This window comes from Eucalyptus grandis, chromosome 2 (assembly GCF_016545825.1).
Source record: "Eucalyptus grandis isolate ANBG69807.140 chromosome 2, ASM1654582v1, whole genome shotgun sequence".
NCBI classification, from domain to species: domain Eukaryota; kingdom Viridiplantae; phylum Streptophyta; class Magnoliopsida; order Myrtales; family Myrtaceae; genus Eucalyptus; species Eucalyptus grandis.
The window spans coordinates 11,079,271-11,100,989 of record NC_052613.1 but is presented as its reverse complement, the minus strand read 5'-3'; the positions used below and the strand labels follow the sequence as shown (position 1 = coordinate 11,100,989).

Genomic DNA, 21,719 nt, shown 5'->3' with positions numbered 1-21,719 from the left:
AGAGACCTTCATGAATATCTCAGGTACGTCCTTGATATTCTCAATGACCAAGAGGTGAGAGATCTTCACGAATATCCAAGGTATGTCCTCGATATTCCCCATTACCAGGAGGTGAGAGACCTTCATCAATATCAAGATACGTCTTCGATATTCCCAATTACCAGGAGGTGAGAGATCTTCATGAATATGCGGGGCATGTCCTCAATATTCCCTATACTAGAAGGTGAGAGACCTTCATGAATATCCAAGGTACGTCAACTACCAGGAGGTGAGAGACCTTCACGAATATCTCAGGTATGCCCTTGATTCCTCCTTCAGAGTTTTGTACTTATGATCATCCAAGTACCCCTTCGATACTTGTGATCATCCAGGTATCCCCCAAGAGTTTGTAATTGTGATCATCCAGTACCCGTTCGATACTTGTGATCATCCAGGTATCCTCCAAGAGTTTGTACTTGTGATCATCCAAGTACCCCTTCGATACTTGTGAACATCCAAGTATCCTCCAAGATTTTGTACTTGGGATCATCCAAGTACCCCCTTCGATACTTGTGAACATCCAAGTATCCTCCAAGAGTTTGTACTTGGGATCATCCAAGTACCCCCTTCGATACTGGTGAACATCCAGGTATCCTCCAAGAGTTTGTACTTGTGATCATCCAAATACCCATTCGATACTTGCGAACATCTAGGCACCCTCTAGAATTCGTACTTGTGATCATCCAAGTACTCTTTCGATACCTACAAGTAATCAAGTATTTTCCAGCATCTAGTATTTGTAATAATACAGGTACCCATTCAATACCTGTGAATGTCCAGGTATCCTCTAAGAGTTTGTACTTGTAATCATCCAAGTACCCCTTTCGACGCCTGCAAAGGCCCAAATATCTTCTAAGTTAATACTTGTGAATATCCAGGTACTCTTTCAAAATGCCTATAAATGTCCAGGCACCCAACAAACAGATGCCCTGAGAAAGGTCGGCGCATCCCCGAGAAAGGTCGGGAGCCATCCGGTGTCCTTGACGAAGATCAAACACCAAAAAAAAAAAAAAGATGCCTTGCGAAAGGTCGGCACATCTCCTGAGAAAGATCAGGTATCAACCAATGTCCTCGACAGAAGATCAGACACCAAAAAAACAAGATGCCCTAAGAAAGGTCGGCGCATCTCCCGAGAAAGGTCAGGTATCAACCAGTGTCCTCGACTGAGGTTAGGCACCCCCAACAAATCGATGCCCTAAGAAAGGTCGGGTATCAACCGGTGTCCTTGATTGAGGTCAAGCACCCCCAGCAAATCAATGTCCTGAGAAAGGTCGGCACATCCCCCGAAAAAGGTCGAGTAAATAACTTATTGCTCTAACAGACGACCAAAGAATGGTTCGCGTCCTGCAAAAGCAATTTCCCATCAAGGCGATCGAAGAAAGGTTCAGGTCTTGGAGGAGCAACCTCCTCAGGTCACCAGGTAAGATGATGCCCTGATACTTGCCAAACTCAAAATTCGCACCCTATCTCACTCATGCCCGGTAAGTAACTACAGGTATCTTCTTATCTGTCTTAGTATGTGTAATGTTATATTGCTCATTTTATGCATAGGACACTAGGTCCCAAATAAGATATAATATATTGCATATGTATAGACAAAATTTAGGTATCAGGTTTGTCTTTAAATGCAACCTCTGCGAACTCACCTTTAAAGAGGAGCAGCTGTTAACACCTAAATTTTGATTAGGTTATTAATTAGGCTTTAATTTCTTTTATTTTTCCTTCTTTTAAATAATAAAAACAAAATAATAAAAACAACAAAAAAATAAACAAAAGCAAAGAAAAAAAAAAAAGAAAAGCGAAGCCAATAGCCACAAGGGCTGGGCCTTCAAAGCCCAGCCCCTCTCCTCTTTTCTTTTCTTTCACGCAAGTCCGCGAGGCCTAGCTGCGACCTAACCCAACCCGGCCCCCTCTTTCTCCTTTGTCTTCTTCCTCACATCTTCTTCTTCCTTCCTCCTTCTTCCGCCTCTGCAAGTCAAGCGTGGTGACGAAGACGCGCTCGAGCACAACCTACAACAGAGAGAGGAGCGCAGGTCGGTGGCTGAGAGGATGCGGCATTGAAGGCGAGCATGCCTTCGTGGAAGGGGGAAGAATTGACGCCAGTTCGGCCGGCAAAGGAAGGCCGGTCGGCACACCAAGGACTGCCAACCTAGCCTCCATCGACCAACATCCCCGCGCCTATAAATAGGGTGTCGCAAAGACGGCCATAACACACAAAGAGAGCGAAAGATCGAGGGCTGCAAAGCTTCAAACCTCCCACTGAGAGACTTCAGAGGGGGGCTGAGGACGAGTAGGCCAAGATCCGGCGACGCAAAGATCGCAAGCTCAGAAACCTTCTCCTGAGAGACTTCAAGGGAAGGCTGAAGAGCGAGCGAGAGAGAGAGAGCGAGTCGTGAGCTTAAACAACCTCCCACCGAGACATCGGGGGAGGCCGCCGACAGGCGAACCCGCGGAGAGGAGGGAAATCAAAAGGGATAAGGGGCTGAGCAAGTGGGTTTCAGAGAGCAAGGGTCAATGAAGGCCCAGATCTAGGGCCGATTTAACTCCGTCACACCCCCGACGCCACCTCAAGTCGTGCCTGACGCCGCTCCAGATCTGTGAAGGTTGAGGGCCCACTGTCGCTGCACCATCCCGACCGCCGCTCCCTGCCGTCACCATTCTCAATGCCGTCGTGCCGGACCCTCTCTATAGACAGATATCAACCCGCTCAACTGTTGTCGTTTCCGCTCGCCACCCCTCGCCGTCCCTGTCTACCGCGTCGCCCCCCATCCGTGAAGCCCTAATCCCCAGTCCCGACCGGCCAAATAGATCTCGACTGCTATTGTTGAGTCATGCTCTCCAATCCGACGAACGAATGGCTACTGCTATCCTCTGCGTCACCGTCGTTGTCGACGCGAGCCGCTACCGTAGCCCCTCCATCAGCGCCGCGAGTTGAGAGAGGAGAGAGAGAGACATAGTCGCAAAGCTAGGTGGAATCGGGTCGGGCGAATGACCCAGTTCCCCTAGGGTTTTAGTCGCTCGGGCCGAGACTGGCCTAGTTTGCAAACTGGGCGGGTATTTTCATGGGCCCAGGTTAGCTGGGCCCGTTTGTGCACGGGCCTATTTTACGCAGAAGGGCCTAATTTTGTTGTGGCTTGGGCCCCTTCGAAAAAAAAAAAAAAAAAAAAAAAAAAAAAAAAAAAAAAAAAGGAAAGAGAGAATAGTGGCTCGGCTTGGGCCTGTGCTTCAGGCCCAATCGAGCCAACCACGGGCGACTCGGGTCGGTCCCAACCCGGGAACCCGACCTAGGTCATTTTTTTTAAATATATTAATATAATTAATATTTTAAAAAATAATAATTTATTTTCCAAAAATGTCAAAAATATCTCATATTTTCCCCAAAAAAGCCAAAAAAAAAAGTAAAAAAAAAAAGCTTATATTTTCCAAAAAAAATAGCAAAAAATCCAAAAATCTTTTTATGTAAAAAAAAAAATGAGAAAAAGACTCAAAAATGTTTTTCCCCCACAAATGCATGGAAAATCCCTCAAAAATCCAAAAAGCCTTAGGGTTTAAACAAGATTAGATACCAAAAGGGCATTAGTGATTAACTAGTGTAATCAAGTCCCCGATCCTAATTTCTCTAGTTGCGCAGGAGCGAATATTTCTCTCGATACTTCGCTTGGGTTTCTAATCAACCCACTCTAAATTGATTAGTGGCGACTCCGTTTTAAAAATTAACTTATAGGTTAAAAACTTGGATTATTAAGTCGTGAATTGGTGGACTTGGAAGAGTCTGGGCTACACCTAATAGACATTAGCCGAACCATTAGCCTCCGAAGGCGCCCGCCCTGATCGGGCACCGAAAAAAAAGAGGTCGCAACAACCATTTATATAATAAAAAAAATGTATATGATATGATGTAAATATATCTACTTTAATACTGTGATTTACCAAACAATTGACAAGATATATAAAATAAAATAAAATCCTATGATTTCATATCCTATCATATCTAGTCCTATCCCAATTAGAAATTCAGACGACCAAACGTAGTATTAAGGTTTTGGAGGGAAAAACCTTATATAGTCTTGATTTAAAATCAAATCTCGACCGTCGGTTCAATCCAACAGTCAAAACTTGATCGAATGGCTTCATTAAGCTCATTAGGGGTTAATCCTAATCAAAAGGTGTCACGTGATTGTTCGGGTGGCATTGATGAGCAAAAATTGGGAGTTTAAACTCAAATTGCAGTTAAAACCTAATTATGGGCAATTTTGTAATTTCGTGAAATTCAAGGGTATTTTCGCAAAATCTAAAATACTAAGGGGCGTAAGGACGAAATACACACAACAAGTAGTCAACAAGCAGTTGCTGGCCTCCAAGAATCGACTGGTAAAGGGCCAAACCGGCCTCCTTCACCAACGGTCTGTTGGACCAATTGAACTGGTTGCAACCGGTTCTTGATCAGTTTAGTTTAGCCAATCCTTGGGGGGCTAAAATTTATGCAATTTAGTCTCTCATGGACTAAATTGAAAGGGAAACTTACTCAACCTAAGGAAAATGATCCAATTCTAAAGATATTAGACCAATTAAAACATATAAGTATGATCCATTGATTTTCTATTGACCTAATTGCTTGATTATCATAAAAAGTAGTGGACCTGAACCATGGTATACATAATTGGACATTATAGGCCAAATCGGACAATTTCACATAATTTCTTGATCGAAATTGCAAATTAATCAAAATTCAATTCAATTAATATTGCGATACACATATTCAACTAATTACCCATGTTTAAGATAACCTATCACATCCAAATTAACTTCGAATTGATGTCACAACTCTTATGCTAAAAATGAATAAAGGTTTAATAATGAAATTGAATCATGATTCGGGAAATTAAATCTTAGTCTCAAATGGGTCAACTTGAATTTCTTTAATTGAAACTCATTAACTTAGTTTTCTTATATTCAAGAAGGATGAATTCCTCCAATTGGAAAGTTCCCAAGTGAATATCTTAAAATGGACCTTGGATTCGGACTTATTTCAAGAAAATGAGTTGAATGGAAGCATCCGTTCATAAATCATGAAGAACCGATTTGGACCCCCTAATTAGAGCTAACAGTGGCAATTCGCAATTCAGCACAACCATTATTGAAATATGAAAAATAGTCCTTGGATCAAATGTCGTAAATGAACTAAACCTAATTATGACTAAAATGAAATAATTTTATTTTTGGCCGATTTCAAACCTAAAACTGGAAAATTCAAAAAACAAAGTTCTTAATCAATTTTTGCAAAATTTTCAACACCAAAATCAAATTGATACTAAAATGAAGTGTTTTTTTTTTTTCAATTTATTTGGTTAATTGTTTGACCAAAAGTTAACCATTTAGTTAATTTTTCCTAAAATATTGATTTTTGTATCAAATCTTTAAAAGAATTTAAAATTAATTTGGTTAAAGTGAAATTAAGACTATTTAGGATCTTTTTGTGCAAAAAACTAACTTTTGACTTAGGATTGACTTTTGGTTAAAGAATTAATTAAAAAATCAACTCAAAAGTCCACCATTTGACTTTTTGGGTTTTCGATGAGAATGAATAGGAAATTGTCTAAAAATGATGATAGAGAAAAAAAAAAAGAAAAAAAAAATGACACTTTTGGTTTAGAAATGGGCTCCGTCACGATCGAAAACGCTAATCCTAATTTTTTTAATCTTTAATGACACGTCGGCTAAAAATCATGTGTCAATAGTTACAAGCTTAAACGGGAGTAAAATAGGATAGTAGGCCCAAACATCTCATGGGTCATGCCATCACAAATCAACTCACTCATTAAGATGAACAGTATTTTTAGTAATTTCAATATACCAACTTCTTAAAAAGTGCATCTAGGACACCTACGAAGCATGCTTAACGAGGAAATGTTAACTTTTCGGAACATTGATTATGTATATCATTAGAGCAGTCAATGCAACAAGAATTACACTTTTCCCTCAATTGGTCACTTAGAAAGTGCCTCAAAACAACCCTTTCACAAAATCCATTTTAGATAAGCTGTTTTATCGGGTTTTAATATATGAGCTGTATATATAAACCGGCTTCATACACTGCACTTAATTCTACCTATTGGGCTGATTATTAAGGCATTTACATAAATAAGGCCAATTATTAAGGGACAAGCTGTAGATGGTCAGGAGCACCCTTCATGTCAAGGCGCGCGCCCCATCTTTACCAAGATCTTTCGGAATAACCATTTCTTTTGACTTTGTCAATAAAGTTGATCGAATCAGAAGGAAAATGCTGATGAGAAATGTCCATTTTCGCAAGGCGCTTTCAAAAGACTAACAAAGGGGAAAACATCTCTTTTGCCTTTTCCAAAACTTTCAAAAACCACAGATCTGTATCTCGGGGTTGGTCCATTGTAAATCCCTCCAAAGCATCTTTGTTAGTTCTTTACCTTATGATCCGTATCCCAACTTTTGAAGCCCATCAAATTGCTCCTTTTGTCTTGTTCCTTCTCTTATAAACTTGAATAGGAGAGTGTGTAGACCTATATCTGTACACTGCACGTGCATTTGGCTGATCACGGGCGATACCCAAGAAAACGACAAAAAAAAAAGAACTTGATAGAATGGTGTACATGTTGTGGATGTTGAACTAGGGTTATGGTTCTTTGGGCAAGAGACTGGCAAAAAATCTTTTGCAAAACAATAAAAGAAAGATTAGGCAATACTATTTTACTATTACCAGGCTAAGTGCTCTCGTATTTTAGGGTAGGCAGAATTTTCATTGTCTATCACGCGGCAATCGAATATATTGTCTGATTAAATGATATTCACCGTAAGGTAATTAGAAATGGTAATAAAAATATTTAAAAAAGTTACCAGGATCATATTACTTATATGCACTTTAGCGGTACCTTACTCCATTGGCCGTGATGTACAAAATATGCTTTAAGCAATGAACATATACTTATCATATTCAACGCAAAAGTTCAAATAATTTTACCTGCTTTATTTGAATGAATTCCAATACTTATCATATTCACTATTTTCCCCGGTACTTTACCTCTGTTTGTATAGAAACTTTACTAAAACAGACATTCTTTCTTACTTGCTGTCATCACTGCCTCACAGAACTTTCCTTTCTCGTAATGTTTATTAATTGCATTTATGGACATGCACGATCAAGGAGGGGTCAGATCATTAAGTAGGAAAGAACAACAGAAAAAATCAAAACTCCCGGTCAAACTTTACTTGTGTTAGGATTTTAGTAGAAAATGGATAAGAAAAGCCGTAAGCGAGCGGTGGGTATTTCTGTGGCAAAACTGGGAAAGCATGTCACAGTTTCTTCTTATTATCTACCAGTCAAGCGCTCTCTCTCTCTCTCTAGGCTTTTTATCTAGAGCAAGGAAAAGAGACATTGAAATGAGAGAAAAGAAAAGGGAAAGGCGAGAGGGAGGCAGGATGAGAGAGAGAGAGAGAGAGAGAGATGGATCCAAAGAGAGTTTTTGAAGACACCGATCAGGCACTTAAAGTAGGAAAAAGCAGAGGTTTTTTCCTCTGATGAAGAAGAAGTATGGAAGCCCCTCTTGATGGGTACGTCTCACAACCTTCGTATCTTTTTTTTTTTTTTTTTTTTGCCCCCCTTTACTCAGTGTTTTTTCCCCATATGTCGCTTTCATCGATTAACCCACCGTCTGAAGTATTCCGTCTTCTCCTTCTTCCCTCTCCTTGACTCCTTGACTGACAGTTCAGGGAAAACAAGATATGCAAAAGCCCAAAAAAAAAAAAAAAAAAAAAGGGAAGATCAACAATCATAATAACTTCATCAAGTGACATGATAACCTTTCTTTTCGTAATCATAGCAGCCACACTTTTTTTTGAAGATTTTTCTTTCGGTCGAAGTTTTTTTTTTAAGATTAAAAATAGATGGGTTATGTTCTGTTGCATTTTTTCCCCTCTTTTTATGAATTGCTAATGAGATTTTGAGGTTTGAATCATCATTCGTTTGCGTCTGGCTGGTGGTACTGTATTTTCTCTTTTCTTAAGCAGCTTCCGTATAGAGATCAAGGAAAACATTTTCACCCTCCAGAGTCAGTGTCGTGTACGTATCACCACATTAATGGGAGCCCAAAAGGAAATCGTCAACAACGAAAGACATAGCCCCTGTCCATTGTGACCCTCTTCAGCTTTTTTATCGATAGAACTGAAGCCATAGCCATCAATGACCTCTCTTTCTCTCTCTCTCTCTCGCCCACACACATATTCATGTCACTGAATATTCAGGCATCAAAGTCAGAAAGAGAGAATTAATCAATAAGGATAGATGAATGACAGGCGAGACCATGGATGCAAGCAAAAGATCAGTGATGTTAAAAGTTAAGCTTGGACTTAAAGCTTTTGATCATGTCACTCTAATCAAAATATAGCCCACCTGCATTAAATGGCTAGGAGGGGAAAAAGATATGTACAGATCACAAACACCCATAACGCACGCACACACATAACTCTCATCGATATATATCTGACTCTGAGGGCAAGAAGATAATTAAAGCAAAAAAAAAAAGGGGGGGGGGAAATAGAGAAAAGAAAACCTCTTCAAAAATAACAAAAAGGAAAAAGAAAAGACAAGAAACCTCAGCCTCAGCTTCTTCAAATAATGCAGGAAAAACTGATCATCATATCATAATCATCGCCAAGAACCTTAACAAGTCGAAGGAGGCATAAGATTCAACCCTAAGTCGTCCTTCTCCAACACCAAACGAGCCTTGTTGGTCTCCATATAACCCACTGGACTCGAGTTATACTCTGGGTGCAGCCGCTTCTTCGACAGAAGGGGCACACCGAAGAGCTTCATCTTGTTCATGACCGGCGGATCTTCAAGAATCGTTAGAGAGCTCTGTGTTACGTTGCTGTTACTACGGACGACCGGCTTGACGTGATTGGTAACGACACAACTATTGTTGTTGGGAGCCGCAATGGCATTGGCGTAATTATTGTAACCAAGGAGTTGGTTCGAGGGTTTTTGCACCATCGAAGGCGGCGACCACGAGTAAGTGCTGGGAGCGACAGGCTTCACGTGGTTCTGGACGAAGTAGATGATGTCATTGTAGAGCTTCTTCATGTGCGCGAGCTCGGACATGAGCATGTTGTTGCTCCTCCGCAGCCTCTCGTTGTCCTCGGATAGGGCAGTGACTGCGGAGCTGTTGTAATTGGCGGCGCTCGCAACAGGCCCCACACTGTTGTTGTGGCCTCCACACCCGCTTCGGGGAGAAGAGAGCGGTGGTGGAGGGGGAGGGGGCGGCGAGTCGCACCAGTGGGAGGAATGCTGGTCGTCGGAGTCGGAGGGAGAGATGCTGAGGCGGCTTGGGAAAGGGAAGAAGGCCGGAGTGGGGCCGCTAAGCGGGGAGGCGGAGTGCGGGTGGTGGTGGGTGAGTTGTGGTTGGGCGGTCTTGCGGCGGTGAATCTCGCAGAGTAAATGCTTCTCCCCCTTCCTGAAGAACTCGTTGGCGAATTCCCACCTGTCTGGTACTATCTTCCTAAAACCCTAGTTCATCAAGAGTCCAACAAAAGGCAAAAAAAAAATCAGCCATAGAAATAAGACACAAGTGAATGGGGCAGCTAAATCGTAATAAAACACTAACAAAAGGACTACTGATTGAATCCGGTTCACAACCAGGGTTTTAGAATGAACTAAAAAATGCGTGTGTGAGAGAGAGAGAGAGAGAGAGAGAGAGGACTTGCACAAATTTGTCTCTTTCACAGACGGAAAGAGAGATGTGAGAACTAAAGAAAAAGCAACAAAGAAGAAGAAGAGCACCCATGTGAGTGCAATAAAAACCCATGTCAAGAAACTGCTGAGTCGTGAGTGCAACAAAAACCCATGTCAAGAAATTGCCCAGTGAACTTGGGTAATGAAGTCTTGCATTGCCAATCTGATATGAAACAGCGGGAGCCTTTATCAAGAAAATATGAGGTAACAAAGATTGTTTGGCTGGAGAATTGCCTAAGTTAATCATCAGGACACACAGGAGTGCAGAGACATGGCAAAGACGGAAACGTACATAGGTGTTGAGCTGGCGGACGAAGCTGGAGAAGTTATTGTGCTTAAAGTAGTTCGGAAGGAGGTCGCGGGCGAACTCGGGGGGACGCCACACGACGAAGGTGGAGTCGTCGTCTCCCCACGAGACGATGTGGTCGGTGGAGGGGTCATCCACCAGCTGGTACGTCTTCGTCAGGAACGGCGCCGGCACCGCCTTCTGTGCCTCCACCGCCACCAGCAAGCCCTCCCCGCACTTGTCCACCATAAGCTGCGCCATCCCTTCTTATTCTATCTCCTCTATCACCAACCCTTCTTCTTTCTTCTCCTTTGAGAGAGAGAGAGAGAGAGAGAAGTGGTTGCTTTGGTCCGGGGAGGTGGAAGAGAAGGAGGGAGGGTGATGATACTGAGAGAGTGACTTCGGAAGATCGAAAATGGGGGAACGGAGATAGAGAGGGGAGAGGATTTTGTTCGGGGGAAGTGCAGGAGAGGAGGGAGGATGAGAGTGAGTGTGACTTTCGGAAGATAAAAATAGGGAGGGAGAGAGAGAGAGAGAGAGAGAGATTAATAAAGATAAAAATAAGGAGAGACAAGGAGGCGCTGCAAAGTAAATGCCACTTATAACTAGTCCTATTCAAACAATTAATTCGTTTATGTCTATGGTATTTTACGAACCAATTTGATAAATCCATTGGGATTTCATCTTTAGATCCATCAACGGTAAAGAAAGAGTTCTATTTTCGAGCACAAATATTGTCGTATTCCACCCACAAAAATAACTCACAATAGCCAAAGTTCTATAACCTTCTAATTAATCGCATTTTTATGGACCCTAATTTTAAGTGGTTGGTTTTAATGTCTCTCAGCATTAATATGGATTCTAGTCATGGAATTCATTTTTCATTCAAGCGACTTCAAATCAAGCTGCATTGCTTGCGGTTGCTTAACGTGAAAAATAGACATGATATTTTTTAGTCTTGACTGTTCATGCGAGCAACAGCAACATTATTTTTAGAATAGTCCTAGTTTTGACTTATTATTTCCGGGTAGGAGGCCTATCCTTTCAAGGTTAATGGGAAGGAAGAAAGAAAACGAGCAGGCTATATTATTATTTATAGAGGGATTTAACTCCTCGGTTGAGGAGAGAGAGAAGGGAATATGTGTCTGTCTGTCTCTATAGGACTGCTATTAAGGGCATTTCAAGACAAACCCGTGACTCTCTCTCTCTCTCTCTCTAGGCTCTGACATGGATCCCGCGCATACCCACTTAAAATCAATCACAAGGACTATGGTGTACCCTAGTCTCTATTCGGGGAAATTTGTCTCTTCCACTTCCATCTCCCCTCCTTTGAACAAGAGAAATCGTCGCATCGAGCAAAATCAACTGAGATGAAAGAAGACATTCTTTCTTTCAATGATTTATGATGTAGATTTTGCTAGCATGTTTATGTCTAATAATTTTGTTGGAGTGAATTTAAGTTGTATCCATAAGTTCAAACATTTGTTAATTATATGTAAAACTGAAAAAATAATACCGCAAGTTCTTAGTAAGGTCTAAAAGTGCTCAATAAAAGTATTTTATCTATGAGGTAGCTTGATAAAAGGTATACTAGTTTACTCATCATTTTCATGTAAAGCTATAGATAGGGGATCGAATAGGATAGTCTCATCTTTTTGTTCATAATATATACCCATTAAGTTGTGTTCATAATGCATTGGCTAAACATTATCTAATCATTACCAATGACCATCAAGAATTTGTTACAATTCGCATTTTCCTATCTCGGATGATATGGTTCATCAAACTCTAGGGTTTTCACATGTCCCACATGCTAAATTGGGTTACCCACTTCCAAGGGCGATTTTGAACTCTGATTTTAGGTCATATTCGTATTGTCACCGGTGACCTAGGTTGTGCATGAGTCCTTCCTCCATAGCCACTTCCTAGAAGGGGAGACAGATTGGAAAGGAGTTCAAAAGGGCAATCTCGTCATGCCATATGAACTACTCTCACATGGAAATCTGATATCGATTCGCTTATTTAAGTGGAAGAAAGAAATAAGACGAAGCTTCACTTCACGCCAAACCACAGTGTGTCTGTCCTTTTCTGCAGAATTTGTAGCTTAGCCTTTGTTCTTTTAATACAACCAACCATCTCTCTCTCTCTCTCTCTCTCTCTCTCTCTCTCTCTCTAGTCTCTTCCCAATTTCGAATCCCATCGTTTTCTACTACGAAACACAACACACTCACTAGATCAAACAGTCTGAAATAATAAGGTAAAGGATACATCGAACTACGTGATGGGATTTAAAGCCTGTTTCTGTGTGGCGACATTTCTTCTCTTCTTCTCCTTCTCCTTCCAATTCTTCTCTCTCTCTCTCTCTCTCTCTCTCTCTAGACAATATTCCAAACTTCAATATCATCATGTGTACGCAACACATGGTCTCTGGCCACTACTGACTTTACTCACTAACTTATAAAAGCTACCTCACCTCTCTAGCTTCTATTTCTTTCCTTTTCCTATGTTTATTTTGTTGTTTTTCCTTACAATATTTTGGTGGGTCGTAATCTTTTTCCCTTTTTGATGTGAAATGGTGGGTTATAATCTGCAGACTTCTTTGAGACTACAACTTTGGCTCTTGTCGACTCGGCTTTCTAATTTTTTGCTGATCTGTATCAGGTGACTGCATTATTGGCCCAAAAAGTTCCCTAGCATCTGAAAAATGTCACAGCTTTTCTAATGTGTATGCGAACTTCGCTTTTTAATGCCCCAAGAAAATATTTTGTTTTTATATATGATGAATAGGGTGTGTGAAGTTTTCTTGATATCTACCCTAGGGCCTCCTTTCCCTTTCACTTCCCCCCCTTATTTCAAGGAGAGGCATGGTTTTTTTCAATGCCTTTTAACATTAAATGATGACCTCTTTTATGACTAAATTGTGCTTTGCCTATGGAATAAGTCGTAAAAAGAAAGGGAAAAAATAAAGGAAAGAGCAAAGGATAATCAAAAGGTAGGCCAGTTATTTCTCACTTCTAAAAGTTCCATAAATAGAATATGATAATGCTCGAGACTCTCATTGGAATGAGTGGTTATGTGAGGGATCCTATAAAAGTGAGAAAACAAAAGATTCATTGGTGATTACTAAGTGACAAGAAGCGAGGGGTAGGGACGGAAGACAAAGCCCCGAAAGTGAAACAATAGGAAAATGATGACTAATTATTTCACATAGATACTCATCTGATTATTATGATAATGTCTATGATGCCCATTATTTTTCGGATAAAGTTTGAGGTGCCCCATTTCCCCACACCATATAATTTCTCACTCATCATTTTATCGATTGTCTCGAACTAGAAATGAATATTTCTACGCATTTTGGATCTTCTCTTAGAAGCTTTTGAGAATCTTATCCAAGAAGCCAACACATCTTAACTTTCCAAAAGCATAATATTATACACCATGATTGTTCAAATTTGGGGACTTCGGAAATAGACCCAGTTTTTTTCCTAGTTATTATCCAAACCCTCATTTTTTGAAAAAATTCTCATAAAGAGAAATCAAAAAGTGGGCTTTTACCTGTGTATAATCTTTTCATCAGAAATCTGCTCGTGAAAGTAATATTTCTCTTCTCCCTAACACAAAATAATATTCTCTCGGAAGGCTTATAGTTTATGTCCATCGTGATTGCACATTTCGAAGTTTTTCAGATAAATAATACTGCAAAGGGGCGTTAAACAATTAGTAGATGGAACGTATCTACCAAAAATGGTATAATTCATGCGATTTTATCATCATCTTTGTTAAAAATATGCTTTATTTATTTGGTCTGAAATTACAAAAAAAAAATGCTTATTAAGATGAAAATAAAAAGTATCCTCAAACTGTGCTCTTTTATATGATTTTTAATGTAAACCTTCTGAACTTCTACTTCCCTTTGTTCTTGTTCACACCTTCTTCCCCCCCTGTACTCTGCGCAAATGTGCAGCGGCTGACAAGGGGACAGGTCCTGTTTATTGTTCATCGCCCTTGTTTGCCATTCTCGTGATCCCTATTTTGTTCTTTTCCTCTGAGAAAACCATATATATGATTTGTCTTTTAATTTTTATCATAAAACCTTCTGTTCATGTTACATGTTCTCATGTAAATTTGGGAATATCTTCCATGTTCTCCCCCTCAAAAAACCAGTGCAGATGCTCCCACGAGGACACTTCTTCAGTTCCAAGGAAAAATAACAATTTGTTTAAATTTGTGTGAATTAATAAAGCAAAAGTTCAAGAAATCCACTAGGTAATTGTAACCATGAAAAGAAAAAGGTTGTTCTTTGGTTTTTCTAATTCAACTGTGTCTGATTCTTGCCATCAAATTTTTATTCAAATCTAAAAGTGAAGTACAGGCCTGCCGACTGTTTCTCATATACATTTTAAAGGGTCCCATTACTCTATTTAATATTAAATCATGTCTTCATGAATTAGTTTAACTTTTTAAACAATTAGCAGTAGTCCTACAAAATTTTAATTGATATTAAAGCAAGAGATCTGTTTGAAGTTTTTCCAAGTCCCTTATTTGCCTCATCTATTATACTTTAGTATTAGTGAAAGAAAGTCTAATATTCATGCAAGGGTATCATATTTTCATATATCAATTTAAGCTTTTTAGAGCAATTGATGGTGGTCCTACAAAAATTAAAAAATAAACAAGCAATAAACAACATATTCTAGATGATTATACTTTCGACAAGTTTAGTTCTAGTCATTCAAAGATTGAGAGTGGTAAAATTATAGCTAGTCAAGTTTTAAACTGACTAGAAAGCTGATTAAGTGAGAATCGTAATTGTAATGCAATCTCGACTTGGTATAAAGAGGAACAATAATATTTTTATCGACCGTAGAGATAATATGGACACAAGTCAATTCGAGCAAGACAAATATTTAAGGATATATAGCCATTTTATTGCTTTGAATAATAGGCAGTGAGTGTAGTAATTGCAAATGTGAAGGTTTGAATGATTGTGCACTATAAGTTCTTAATCTTCTTACGAAAGGCAAAAAATCTTGTCACAAAGCTTTTTGCTTCTTTTGAGTGTATAATAGTAAAATATGTCTAAATTGCAATTGCACTTGAGAGTGAGGGAGAGGGAGAGGGAGAGGGAGAGGGTCAGCCTTTCTTTTCTAGATTTCCATAGTTGTGGAGTACTGTTGTGGACCTTTTTTTCTCTCTCTCCCCTCCTACAAGTTGTCAGCAACTTCACACAGATCCTTACCGAGCCCACCACAATCACCCACCAAGTAAAATAACTCCAAAAGGCATTCACAAACAACTCTCTCTCTCTCTCTCTCTCTCTCTCTCTCTCTCTCTCTCTCTCTCTCTCCAGAGAGAAGCACGAAGATTCTATTCTAGTTTCTAAAACCAAGTGAAAAGTGAACCCCACCCACACAGACCCTCCCCTCACATGACCCTTTCAAATTTTTATCTCACTAAAATCCAGTAAACTGGCAAAAACACTATTTTAAATACACATGCATCTCCCTACGCGAGACTTTCAAGGAGAGACAGCTTAAAACACAGAGCGAATACAGATAAGAATATACGCCAACGTTTTCCTGTTTATAAGAAAAAGGAAAGGTTGATGGATATCCTCTCTCTCTCTCTCTCTCTCTCTCTCTCTCTCTGTGATTATTTAAACGCTCCTCTAAAGTATGGAAGAATCAAAGACCCTTCATTCTAAAACGACAAGCTACAAAGGTTTCTTTCTTCTCTCTGTCTCTTCTCGCACTCTCTTTTGTCCTTATCACTGCACGGCGAGGAACACAATACCACCACCCAACATCTTCATGCCATTTAAAAGACGAAAAAATTGCTCAAAAGAAAAGGTTATTTTAGAAGGAGACTCTGTTCCAGATGCATGTGCACAAGAAACAGCTCAAAAAGAACACAAAACCCTCTCTCTCTCTCTCTCTTCCCCCATCCATCTAAATCTATGTCTAGCCTGCTAGTGTATAATTGAATATAAGTTGGTTTGGTCAAAGAGGTTTCAAACTATTCTCTCTGCAGCAATTTGGTCGTTGCTTGTGTCACGAGGGCTTATGAGTATATGGATCCCACGAGGAAATGGCATTCTGATTTTAATGGACTGGACAATAATAAAACACCCCTTCATTATTATACTTTGTCTTTCTGGGGCATTTCATGCAGCGATTGATATATGTTAGGGTTTGTCCTTTGGTGTGGACGATGAGATTGGCATTTTATGTCCCTGCGCATAAAGCCACCACCTTTACCATGTCAGAAATTACTAAAGGGATGGTCTCAGATCACAAGATATGCCACTGCTCACAGATTATATAAACCATCCTCTCCCTATGCACATTTGTCTTGAGATTGAGACTTCTTGTGATAAATATTATTTACGGTGAATAGAGTTTGTACAAAGGTTAGAATTAAGACCCTCTCATTTTTCAGAAAATATTGATAAAATGATTATAAGTTTGTACTAAATTTAAGGGGTCCAAATTTATGGTTCCATTTTTATTTTCTTTCTTTCTTTTTTCCTTTTTCCCCTTCTTCTCTTCTTCCCCAATTCTACATTGGTTTATATCCATCTCATTCGTTGCCACTCCAATGTCACCGCCATTCGACCAAAAAAAAAAAAAAAAAAAAATCGCTACCAAACTCAGTCTATACTACCAGATCACCACCCGCCACGTCCAGTGGTACAGCAGGCAATTAAAAAAATATGACATAACATGATACCTTCTAATTGCGAAGGGGCGTAATAACATACAGATACAAAATATAACAATATGTTGTCACAAATAAATGATGTTAGACGATCATTACATAATTGTATATGACATTATAGCCCATATTTGACAAATAAAGATATTAGAGGATTATCAAAAAAACTACGTTGAGTGGAGTCGGCTCCAGTATAGGATACAACTTCTATCACTGAACCATATAGGGAAAAACCAATCAAGATGAAAAGCTACGTTTAATATGATGAATAAGTGATATTAAATGTGTATGTGCTCTGACTCTTCGAAAAATAAGGCAATTTTGATGAACTTTTAAACAATCGAGAAAATACCATCAACATTTAGTGTATCCAATAGAATTTGCCAACGCATTAGATTCTTTATTAATCATCTATTGGCGTCCTGATAATTTTGTCTATATTCTAAATTTGTTTGTTTATCAACATTACTATTCCAAAACATGTTTTTAGAACGGCAACAAGTTTAACGTATAATTAGGATCATACTTGAAGATACCTCTTATTGAAACTTTATTGTAATTTGTAAACATAACTCATGTTGTTCTTAGATTAATATCATGGGGCCGTGTTGCTAGCCACTCCTTGAGGCCAAGGACAGGGATTTTCCTGATCTCGCCAAATGGTGTCCATTGCCAAATATTTCGCTATTGCGGCAATGTTTATCTAACATATTAAATATTGAAATGACGATAGTAACCCATGATCATGATACAATCAAATAATAATGAACAAAGTTGGGAACAATGATTAACTTGAAGCACCAATAAATGCAAAATATATGAACAATCAATAATCGGCAACAAATTTTTCGCAAGAAAGGAAGGAGAATGTTTATGTTTTAATTCTGAAAAATAAAAGAGAATTCCAGATATTCAGTTTTTGTAAAAGAAATACTATGAAATTCTTTGTTGCATATTTTGGCAAGATACCCAACATCTCTGCGATACATTATCATGGGCAATGAACTATCCATCGATTCTTATCAAAATAAAAATAGACATTAAATGGTCACCAAAAAGAGAAGGGACGATTCCGTAAATCTTGGAATTTGAAGATGATCTTGAATAAATCACCTTTAACTATGTATAAGTAGAGAGGACTAACAGGAGGAGAGAAACGAAGCCATTTTACTCTAAAGAATATTTCACATATAAGTTGCCCACGTTTTTTCACGACAAGTCAATGACACAAAGATGATAAGCCTACATGATAAGGTTTGGATCAAAATGGAATCCGCGAAAACTCTAGCAAAGAATTTAATCAATGTGAATATTTATTTTTAAATGATCTGCATAGTTCATTCTATTTCTCTTGCTATAATTTGCAACGACACCAACATGAATAATCTGATAAATATAGTCTTACACCCGTGCAACATACGTGCATCTTGGTAGTGTTGAGATAAAATGCAACCCATTCACGCTTCAAATTTGTAAAAAGAATTTTCAAAATCAGGTGGTTTTGTGTCTTCTTCTTTTTCGTTTTTTTTTTTTTTCATATTTCACGCGTACTAAGAAGATTCCTGAAAATGACATTACAAATACCAGAAGTTTGTGGAGATTAAGCGTCTAGCGATATTCTTCCACTGGTGGTCACATAAGGACATATGTACAACCCAATTAAAAAAATTTGGATGATGTAAGGTGAGGCACATCCACTAGAACCATAGTGTGAATAGTGCTTGGATAAGTCATGATAATAAGCTATTTAAGGGGGATGCAAAGGACCGTACGCAATACATAATCTTTTCCTAAATTCCTTCCTTAATCCCCCCATATCGAATGATAAGGGAGGATTGTTATCATCCATATTTATCCTGATGAATGCACATCTTGTGTTCAATATAAGGAGAATAATATAGAAGACAATTTTGTCCAATTTTAATGATATCTCAATCTAGTAGTTCTTGGAGAACTTCTTTACAAGCCGCTTCCGTACGAGAAAGTTGTCAATGTGTAATTAGCCCACTTGCCAAAGTTCCTTTTCTTCTCTTCGTCTTTGGGCGTCCAAAGCAACCGCCAAAAGTCGATTCTTGAATTTTCAGGACACTACAACCTTGCTGGGTGAATTTGGATCTTGCCATTGTCCAAGTTATGTCTAACTTCTTAACATTTTTCAAAAAAATTGGAAACAAAAATGTTTAAGAAGTTTGATACCGAATTAGGGTAATTCGGGCAAATGGGTACGCGTGGGTCGTGAATTACAAAATATAAGAAAGCATGAAGTTGGGCATTAATGGGTGACCCAGACCAGGGCAAGAGTACGCAAAAGATAAAACAACTTATTAGACAAAGTTGTGGCTTTGCATATTTTAAGAAAATTAAAGGGGAAAGTAGGGTTTCATTCCATGCAAAAGTTATAGTCGTCGAGTAAAGAACGAAAGACTCTAGAAAGCAGCTTCCTCTAAGCGTAATCTATCTTGCATGGGTTCAAAAGTGTTTCTTTATCACTAAAAAAAGGGCATTTGCATGGACTATAGTTTCTTATCAACAAAAGAATAGGAGGAAAGAAAATTTTAAAGTTCATTTTAACCTAACTTTAGAGATTTCATTAAAAGGGGAGAACAACAAGAGACGTCTTTCCTCCATTATCTTTTCCTTTGTTTGTGCTTTCCTTTTTCCTTTCCTTTCCTTTCCTTTCCTTTTCTTTTCTTTTCTTTCCCCCCTTCTTTCCAAAGCCATCAATCCAACATTCAACTTCTACGTTAAAAAGAAACCCTAATACTATCAACATGAGACAGGATGTGACATACCCATGAAAGAATTAGCCGTATATTCTACGAAACACTGCCTACACTTTAAAAAGCAAAAAAGAAGAAGATAGAAAGAGATGTTCCAATTTGTATGATCTCCCTTTTTGATGTGATATGGGAGCTGGACCCATCAATCCCACTAGTAAAAACAACCCCCCTTTTCTTGATCGGTGCGATGATCAAGAACATGGCCGACCTAGCATGCATAAATCAAGAGTGGGACCCGAGTTCGAAGTTTTGGTACTACACAATGTCTTCTTTAATGTTATGACCTAAACATGATTAACCAATAAAGTGTGGTCACCGAATGTCAAAAAAGACACAAATAGAAATGGTGGGTTTCTTATGTGTTCTAATTTTCTGTCCTCCTTTTTCTTTTTTAACTTTTGTTTTCTCTCTTCATGGGGGTCGAGAAGAAGGGAACATAAAAGGCTGTTGGATCACATGCACATCACATTCTTTTTTCTTACCCCTTCTTCTCCTTCTCTTCTTTTGATACTGTGGCTTGATAAAAACGTTAAAGAAAAGGAGGGCAAAAAAATAAAGGTTGTTTTTCTAGGGGGGGAAAAGAAGAGATCGAAAGAAAAAAAAAATCCAAAGGAGTCCCCCACGTTTCAAGGCTGCTTCTGCAACTCCTCAATCCAAGGGATTCCGTGTGATGATCAAGACCGAGTGGGTCCCTCCATCATCTTCAACACTATCATTTCATGCATGTTTTAATCTGATGACCCACCGCTCTCTCTCTCTCTCCCTCTCCCTCTCTCTCTCTCTCTCTCTCTCTCTCTCTCGCTCTCTGTGGGGCTAAAGTGGCAAATTCTCTCCATTTTCTTTTTCACTTGATGATGTGGTTGATATAGGGAAGTGGGGATGAGGTCTCATTGAAATTTGTTGGGGGAATTATCATATAAATGATCAGATAGTGATCGGTTTATTATTCTGCATTTATCATGGAATCATAATTTGCTGTGTTCCTTAGATCCAGGCGGTGTCCAGGAATCTAAACTGATTTTTGTCTATTTATTTTCTCAAGATAAAGGATTTTGTAACGTTATAGAATTCAGGTAATGATGATGGAAATATTATTGCCAACTAATTATCCACTGAGGAAAAAACCCTTTTTGGCAATTCAATCATGTCAGCCAAAAAGTGTGTCTGTGCGAGTTGATGCAGATCATTCAACCACAGCGCACAAACTGGACATTCCACGATCTGCATCTCTCTCTCTCTCTCTCTCTCTCTCTCTCTCTTTCTCTGCTCTGGGATGAGAATAATCAGGACTCTGCCTTTGCCAAAGCAAAAAGAAGGGATTTGTATGTTCCATCCCACGCGCGCCCAATGCTCGTAAGCATCCACGTTCGATCACATTGGACCAAATTTCAATCATGTGCACAGTGAACATGTTTTTGTGAGCAAATGGTCATGGCCAGCAAATCCCAAGACAATGATACATTTGAAAATCGGTGGTAAAAATGATAGGTTTTGTTAATGATTAGTCAATTTATATAAGCATCAATCATCTAATTTTGCGGGGAAAATAACTGACTTCAACTACTGGTCAAGTACAACAAGGTCTTTGATTGCATGGATAATACTTGTATGATCTTAATCTATGATTGACATGATTAACATTTGAGGGATAAATTCAACTATGATGAGATAATGGATAACCCACTTACTTTTTTACGAGGACCAAGTGTGTAAATCCCTAGTGTGATTATATGCGTACAGGAGAGGATTTTATGAGATAACAATAAAGCCATCGATGTTTATAGTATCAATTAGTGGGCGGTCAAAGATCAACATGTGCACTAGTTGAGTTCGGAGGAGTTGGAAATGTTTCGTGGGATGTGCGGACATTTGAGAAAAGAAACAATTAGAAGCTATCCGAGGAAGTGTTCAGTCTCAATTGAGGGGATAAGAGAAGCTTATCGTCCGTGATTTTGATATGTTGAACGATTATCTACTGATGCACCCGTTAGAAGATGTGAGCATACGATGGATACTGTGGGTTAAAAGGATGGGGAAGATGGAAAACAACATAAAATGAGATCATGTGAAAAGATATGAAATATTCTAAATGATTCGATACAAAATCAAACACAATTATGTAAAAGGGCCAAGCATC

General features: G+C 39.0%; 1 protein-coding gene across 1 annotated transcript; it reads right to left on the bottom strand.

Moving 5' to 3' along the window:
• Positions 1 to 8,397: 8,397 nt before the first annotated feature.
• LOC104449316 (heat stress transcription factor B-4) lies at positions 8,398 to 10,618 on the bottom strand. Its single transcript, XM_010063432.3, has 2 exons — positions 10,092 to 10,618; positions 8,398 to 9,574 (listed from the first exon to the last, which is right to left on the bottom strand). Exons 1-2 carry the CDS (start codon positions 10,344 to 10,346, stop codon positions 8,732 to 8,734), a joined length of 1,098 nt encoding a protein of 365 aa, XP_010061734.1. The 5' UTR covers positions 10,347 to 10,618; the 3' UTR covers positions 8,398 to 8,731.
• Positions 10,619 to 21,719: the final 11,101 nt, after the last annotated feature.

Bases quoted from the DNA above. Each gene is read 5' to 3' on its own strand.
- LOC104449316 (XM_010063432.3), bottom strand. From the start codon at position 10,346: ATGGCGCAGCTTATGGTGGACAAGTGCGGGGAGGGCTTGCTGGTGGCG. The intron at 9,575-10,091 runs GTACGTTTCCGT...TTGATGAACTAG, and splicing joins TCCGCCAGCTCAACACCTAT to GGTTTTAGGAAGATAGTACC.